Consider the following 8324-nt stretch of genomic DNA (forward strand, 5'->3'; position numbering starts at 1 on the left):
AGGACTTACCACCAAACTTGAAAGTGACAATTAGCTTAGCAGCATTGTTGGCATCAGCTGCAAGCTTAGCAGTACCCTCGATGTATGTTTGAACGTCATTAACAACATGAGTATTCTTCAGTTTGACGATATCACCTTCCAGTTTGTACTCAGCAGTGCCACATTTTCCATCCTTCTCAGCCGGAGTTGGGATTTTGGCAATTTCGTACCAGAGTCCTTGGTACTGAAAACAATTTTATTAACATTAGTGGATTTTCGGGTATACTAACCGTTCTCAGCTTGAAAGAGGATCATGCATAAAAAGATGTTGAAAATAAATTCCTTTAATCATTATACGTATGTTCTAACCAAAATAAGTTAAAGCCATGATCCCAAAAACTAAACAGAAAGTTAAACCGTTTGTATCACAGATTACGCAATACACATAGGTACCCATAAAAGTAACCTTGAACATGAACTGTCATAATGAAATAATCAAACTTAAGTAGGTAAATGAGTAAAGGTAAACATTACATCATTGTTATTGTCACGGGCGTGGACTGTCTTTGAAGCCGCCGACAACCTTCACGGTTGGTTAGTTCCTGAATCATTGATTGACTCAACTTATCAACACTTGAAACCGATTAGCAAAAAACAGGATGCTTGATTTAATTGGAAAATTAGAGCTGTTGAATCGATTTGAGTTTAAATTAAATAATCGACGTAATGATACATTTGAATTGGAAGGTTACTTCTGTAAATAGCACAAAATGAGTCTAGAGTGGCGACAAATTATTACCACACCATTACGCACATTCAATTCATCCAAAATAATATTATAAACGCAAAAGTAACTCTGTCTGTTACATTTTCACGCCTAAACCGCTGAACCAAATTTGATAAATTTTGGTATAGAGATAGATATAACCTAGGAAGACGAGGATTACTTTTTGTCAGGAAAATAAATATTAAAGAGGGTGAAGTAGGGGATGAAAGTTTGTATGGAGAACCAGTAACACTGTGAAAATTAGTATAGTATGAAGCCGCAGAAACCAGCTAGCATGATTATATATTATGTTGTCGTTTCTAACAAGTGACCTTTGGAGTGCCACAAGACAGCATATTGGACCCCAATCTCTTCCAGCTCTAGACGTTGTGCCAATGTTATTCACAACTATACATACGTTTCTGAGTTATAGTAATAAAGGGTGGCAAAGAACAGGATCTAGAAAAATCACTGTGTATTGTTATGAAGTGACTACGCGATGAACTATTAAGTACATGTAGAACATTGAAAAACGAAATTTAATCTTGTTCGAACAATGTAAAAAATTGTGACACTTTGAGCCTTCCAATAGTTGTTTTAGTAAAATATTTTCAAATAAATTAAGTACATTTTTTATTTATAATAAAAACCAAGTGGCGGGATGAACAAGTCGTGCATCCTGGTGGTAGGAGACACACCTGTCCATTACAGTTGCAGTGCCACTCAGAATTTTAAATCGCAAAGATCTGAGGGACACTGCCATTGCGCCCGTCGCCCTGAGACGTAAGAAGTCCCATGTGCCTGTAATTTCAGCAGCACCCTCACCCTTCATAACTGCATTTTATCCATATTCCTTTGGCATATGTCCCATATGCCTTTATTTTCTACAGCACGTTTGCCCTTCAAAACCGAAACGCAGTAATGCTCACATTACGCTTGACGGCAGAAATAAGTGAGGTGGCAGTACTTCCCTCGACGAACTCTTTCACAAGTAGTTCTACTAAGTACCAGAGCAACGTAATTCGCTCTAGACCTTTAAGCATACCCAGATTGGAGACATTTTAGTAAAATTCATTTCCCAAATCGCTCCTACCGGGAATCGAACCCGGGATCTTCTCACCCAGCGCCTACTGTACAAACCGTTTGGCCACCGAGGTCGTCAAAAATATTTCAGACTCGGTCATCTGACTTTGAATCAGATGAAGTGGACGCGACGTTGTAATCTATAAGAGAGATTTAATCCTTACAGATTACAACGTCTCCGTATTGTATGAGTACGACAAAACTATACAGAGTGTTGGCTAAAAGGTCCCAGAAAAGAACGCACTCACTGTCGGAGAAAATTAGTGCAAAAAACTGTATTTTTCACCATATTCATAAAAAGTTTTAAATTAAATATCTTATTTTTAATCGACTTCAAAACAACGAGGAGGTTATAATTATTAATACAAAGATCGAACACTCAGAAAAAATTCCATCGATCCGGTCGGATTAGATTCTGTTAAAGATTTCTCATAGATGGCGCTACGACTAAAAAGTCGTTGAAAGACCAAGTACAAAGACACGACGCAAGCATATAGAAGAATTCGTGAGGTCCGTTGGTTCGTTCCGTGTACTTACCTTAGTTGGTATAGCGTCTGGCACGGTATGCAAGAAGACGTCGGTTCGAATCCGACCGAATCGAAGGAATTTTTTCTGAGTGTTTTTTCTGAGTGTTCGATATTTGTATTAATACCTAATTATAACACACTGGTGGAGTCATTTCACAAAAAATAATTGAATATCAATTCAATAAAAATGTAATTAATGAGGAGGTTCTCAATTCGAATGATTGTTTTTTGTGTGTGTTTTACGCGGTTACTCCGACATTTGAGATTTGAGATATTCCACCTCTAAGGGTGGTACCTACTTTCCGTTACCTAATTGCAATAAAACTTTGCAAATAGATTCCAAAAACTTTTACGGTAGGTTTTTTTACAAAATAGTTGTAATTATTATTCATTGTCCCAATAACTATGTGATTTAGATCCGAAAAATGTGTAACAATCGCGAAAAGCTAAGAACTCAAAATTTATACGTACTTCTCTTTTAAATAACTGTTTTTATAAGAAACCCGACCTCAAAAGTTCGTGGAATTACATGTATTTGCCAAGTTTTATTGACATCGGTTACCGATAAGTGCGCGAAACCGGATTCATCCTCTAGTTTGCCACCTTTAGAGATGGAATATTTTCCTCAAATTGAAATTAGGAACCCTCCTTCTAACAAAAAAGAAACATCAGAATCGGTTCACAAATGTGCCACATCCAAAAAAAAAAAAAGAAAAATACTAAGATAATTGAAAAGTCTTTTAAAGTCGGATAAAAATTCTAATTTCTCTCACAAAATTATATACGGTATTTTTTTATTTCTCTGATGAATTTCACATTAACAAAGTATGTTTGCAACAAGGCATTGTCTTACTTTTAAATGTTGTTTGTTGAAAATTGTCTGGCTAGTTAATAATCACGCTCTTTAAGGATGAACCTTATCGTTTCAAAAGATTTTTTATTTTTTTTATTTCGATTGTTTTGTTTATCTTATCATAGGAGGCCATCAATTCGAACGCATACTCTATCGTTGAAATTTAACGTGTACCGATTCTTGCGATGGCTGACATAAAATTTTTGTGCAGTGCACATTATAAAGAACCAATAGATCTGAATTATTTAAATTCTGATGATGTTACTGCACCTTTATAGACCAATTCCTTTCTGTATGCAGTATCAGTAGAACTCCTTGTGAAAGAGTTCGTCCAGGGAAATAGTGTCACCTTATCTATTTCTACCGCCAAGTAGTAATATTAGCATTACTGCGTTCCGGTTTGGAAAGGTGAGGGTGCTGGTGAAATTACAAGCACATTGGACTTGTCAACGTATGTCTCAGGGTGCCCCTAAGATTTGAAGCTCTGAGCGTCACAAGTGTCTGAGTGCAACTGTTGTGGATAGGCGTGTCGCTTACCAGCAGATGCACAACTTGTACGTCCCGTAACAAGGTATTGAAAAAAAGCAAGATACGCCGTAGCAGTATTTAGTTTCTGGCTTTTTTGAAATTTAAAGGTTTTGATTCCGTGTTTTTTTTATAGTGGTGTTTGGAGAGGTTGAATCCCTGTGGCGGCAGGTTCAAGACTTTAATATCCAAGTTACGTACATTGGTGGGAATATTTAGTAGCAATATCTCTCGGTAATGGTGAAAGAAATGATCGCGATGAAGCCCTATATGTCGATGATAATTCAAACCCCTGGAAAACGTGTGAATTCCCCAAGTCGCATTGAGAAGTTGAAAATACGACAGTGAGATGTTGAGTTGGTGATAATGGTTTATAATTTGAGAGACCTACTAAGTCCTGTAGCCGACTGCGATATGATGATGATAAGCTAAATTGTCCGTTTAAATAAATGTTTGTGTACAACCCATTTACTAATACAGTTTTTGGTTGAAATTAGTTAATTTTTTAACAAAATATCGTCTAATATCGGAAAACGTGTAAAATTTACTGACCTACAGATTTTCGATTGCTTTAAATAAGTCACATTAACTCATGTTAACAGAACATAATATTTAAAAAGACAAAATATGGAACCTGAATGAATGTGAACTCTATAAAAAATCCATTGACTAAAGTAAATCTCTTTACTGATAAAGTAAACACCAAAATTTACTAGAAGAAAGCGTAATTTGGTACTACTAATAAAAAGTACTTTGGTCGTCTATATAGACTAGCTATGTATACAACTACAAAAAGTAGAGCTAGAAAAACAAATGAAAATCTAACAAAAATGAGAAATCTTGAAAATAAGAAAACACTTACAGCTGTTAAATTGAAGTTTTCAACTGGCTTCAAGTCAGGACAGGGCCCATCGTGGATAACCGCTGCAGACGTCGCTGCGATGAACGTCGCAAAGAAAATTACCAACATTTTTACAGTAATTTGGGTAGCTCGTTTTAAGTCGCCTTTGCCAGCTTCGTGGGTGGAGATAAACTGACAGTTTCGGCTCCATGTACCCTTTTATAAGCGTATCTGTAGAGGTCACGGATAACTCAATTTTGGTGTATTTATTCAATAGATGTAACAACCGAAGTTTAATGGCGATCGACTGGTTTCTAGAGTTTGTTTCTATGACAACTAAACGTTGGCAATTTTATTAGATACATCTTAAATTCCTGTAACAGCGCAATCATTGTACTCATAGCTAGGATTAACAAAAGTGTATTGATTACCGCTATTAACATACATTAGGTTCTTTTTTATATTTTCGTATTGTTTAGTTGCCATTGTACTTTTTTATTTAACAAGTAATAAAAAGTATATATCGAAATTTGATCTACAATGTCAATATGCACTCAAAAATATTACATTCATTCAACTTTTGACTCTGCGGTTGCTACCAGTGATGAATAGTGGGTTGAAACCCTATCAACACGCCCGGGTTTTAATAGGGTTTTCACCCAAAATGGGGTAAAAATCCACGGTTTTAAACCATTTCTGGCCAAAATCGTAGGTAGAAACATTATACGCCTAAAATAATATGGAATTTGGTATAATTCCTTACTTGTTAGAAATGTCGATGTAAAAAATCTTTATTTGTTCTATTCCTGTACCTCGATCTGTCAATTACATTTTTTTAAACCTTATCATAAAGCGCTCTTTTTAGTTCTGAATCAAAATTCCATTGTACTTGTACTCGCCACTGAGCTGAAAAATGTCATTAAAGTTGTGTCCATAGAATTATAACGAGTTTCAAGAAAGAACATCTTTGCTGATTAAAATATCAATTAGGACGCTACTCAAACGCTATACCGCCTCCTGATTGGTTAAATTGGCCTAATAGTCTTCCAACCGAACCATAAATCTTTATTAAAAAAAATATTGTTTAAAATATATGGCCAAGTGGCTACTTCTATTCTATCTCTTTGGTTTTTTGTTTTGTAGTATTTGTTTGGCTTTCGTCTAAATATATGAAGAGGCTGTATGGTCGAATATTTGCATACCTAAATGAGTTAAACCATAAATGAGTTAAAATTAATTTAAAAATAATTGCGTTCGTAGTCATGAACTGTTAAAAAAATATACATTAAAATATTGGTTTTGTTTCATTATTTATTCACTCGTAGAACAAGTATTGTATGCAATCCATACATTATTAGGTCTTAAAATATTGTACCTATTGTTTAGGCCACTCGTCGAAAACATGTAGCCTAAATACGGTGCTCGACTTTAAGAACCCCAATACTAGGCGAAAAAGAACAAATTCCACACAATCCTGTGGACTCTCACTTACTACTGAAGATGCACGTAACGATTCGATTTTTATGAAAATCAATGTAAGTGTATACGATAACGAGTTTTTGTATCGATTCATTTCTATGGGATTTTCTAGCAAATCATTCAATAGAAAGGCGAAATATGTAAAGTGAGCAATAAACATTTTATAATTTGAACGAAACTCCATTTACAAATGTTTCTGCCCACGATTTCAGGCGTTAATGGATTTTAAGCCGATTAAAAGCCAGCGTTAACAAAGCGCCGGATTAAACCCGGGTGCTTGCCCATCACTGGTTGCTACAAATTGGAAATAAAAATCGCGTATATTTGTTTTTTTTTAAACAAACCAGTTTTCGGGCTCTTTACAGACCACGGGACGGTCACTGACTGAGATGACAAAGTCATCAACCAATCATATCTAATGTCAATGCAAACCATCCCATTCGGAATTTCATTTTCATCAACATATTTTTGTTATTAAATAAAATTTATTACCTACATAATTCAAATTAAATTAGGAATAAAATAAAACATATTAGTGAGTAGTGATGGAGTCTTGATTGCTTAGGATTTTTGATTATAAGAAATACTGGATCCCTAACTGGTGGTACGGAGAAGCCATCTTCCTACTCAGTATTAGGACATTTTTTCATTTCAATTGCCTCTAGCAGCATCAATCATCTGAACAAAAACAGACTTCTTTTGCAAGGACTTGGGGTTGGTCAAACTTAATTGATTGTGTAGGTTTATCTATGACATTTTCGCAGACTACAGACTAGTTTTAACAACAGCAAAGCTCCTTGTGAAAGAGTTCGTCCAGAGCAGTACTGCCACCTTATCTATTTCTGCCGTCCAGTAGTACGTAATGTGAGCATTACTGTGTTCCGGTTTTGAAGGATGCTGGTTAAATTACAGACACAAGGGGCTTGTCAATTTATATCTCAGGTTGACTGTACGTCGCCCTTGAGATCTTTGCGACTTAAAGCTCTGAGTGGCACTGCAATGGCTACGGATAGGCAACTTTCTTACTTGGTATCATTAAAAAAAGTTACGGTGTCCAGAGGACAACATTTACATACGTCGTCATTTTTCACACTGATAATGGTAAGTACAATGGTACTACGAGTAAATGCCAAAGTAACGAAATAGTACTAATAGAACTTGATACAACCGCATGACGGTACAATTCTTTCCTTGGTTAAATATCTTATTTTCATATATCAATGGCTTAAATGTGGAGTCCAACAAGGACCACTCCTAATGCCCAAAATATACACGTAATGGAAGTTACCGGTAATAATGTAATTGATTGAACAAGGCTATACGATGCGCTTGATTTTTTTTCAAGAATAATAATAAACCAGCTATGCTTACTTTAACTGTGTAACCTTTAAAATCATAAAGGCGGATCTGATAAACCGAAACAATCCTCGGTCAACCGTAACAAATTTTTTTATTGAATACATTCAGTTTAAAATCGACATAACTGGAGCATAAAGTGACAAAGGCGTTACCAAATGGTATTCATTGATAATGCTTACTTTATATTATGTTGTTAATCTGAAAATATGTGTTACTAGTTTCCGCTCGCGACTGAGTAAAATGTACCAAATTTTTTGCAAATTAAATAGAGAAAATCAATTTAGGCGATATAATATCAACCTTGATCTCCTATAGAAGTTTTTGGACCATTGTCTGCCAAGCTGGCCCTGTATGGGTTGACAACTAAGACAACACAAAGAGTAATTCAAGACTTCAAATTCATGGTTTTTAAATAATAATATATTTATTCGGCACGAATTTCATCGCGCTCACGGAGACCGCGTGGCCGCCGCGCAGAGACCGCGTGGCCGCCGCGCAGAGACCGCGTGGCCGCCGCGCAGAGACCGCGTGGCCGCCGCGCAGAGACCGCGTGGCCGCCGCGCAGAGACCGCGTGACGTTTAATCTCTTTAAAAATACCATTTTTTATTAATTTACTTCGAGTGAACAAACTCAAACAGCCGGTAGTACGCTCGGTTTTAGTTCTGTGCCTTTTCCGCATATGACGGTGGCGCCATATTATTTTCCCGCGTTAGTGTGTTTGTTATATCTGTGTCAGGTTGGAAAAAGCATACCGTGAAAATTTCAGAATTTTGGTTCGTAATTTTGTTGTAGAGTGAAATCGATTGAAATATTGTTTTTTCTCCCGATAACGAAGTCAAAGTATAGTTTTCACCTCGAGACAAAAAGCCAATATAAACCCTCGGAGTAATGCTCTCCCTCGCCAACGCTCA

The 8324-nt window shown here is 36.2% G+C and overlaps 1 protein-coding gene across 1 annotated transcript in view; it reads right to left on the reverse strand.

Annotated features, from left to right (window-relative positions):
• The window catches only part of LOC113240277 (lopap-like), an 8833-nt gene extending 4056 nt beyond the window's left edge, over positions 1 to 4777 (reverse strand). The window contains exons 1-2 of the mRNA XM_026477536.1: positions 4596 to 4777; positions 10 to 223 (exon numbers count right to left, since the gene is read on the reverse strand). Of these exons, the coding sequence (XP_026333321.1) occupies positions 10 to 223; positions 4596 to 4703 (322 nt within the window). The 5' untranslated portion in view covers positions 4704 to 4777. The remainder of the gene's footprint in view (positions 1 to 9; positions 224 to 4595) is intronic.
• Positions 4778 to 8324: the final 3547 nt, after the last annotated feature.

Source organism: Hyposmocoma kahamanoa, unplaced genomic scaffold (assembly GCF_003589595.1).
Source record: "Hyposmocoma kahamanoa isolate Upper Pololo Valley unplaced genomic scaffold, ASM358959v1 129, whole genome shotgun sequence".
NCBI lineage: Eukaryota > Metazoa > Arthropoda > Insecta > Lepidoptera > Cosmopterigidae > Hyposmocoma > Hyposmocoma kahamanoa.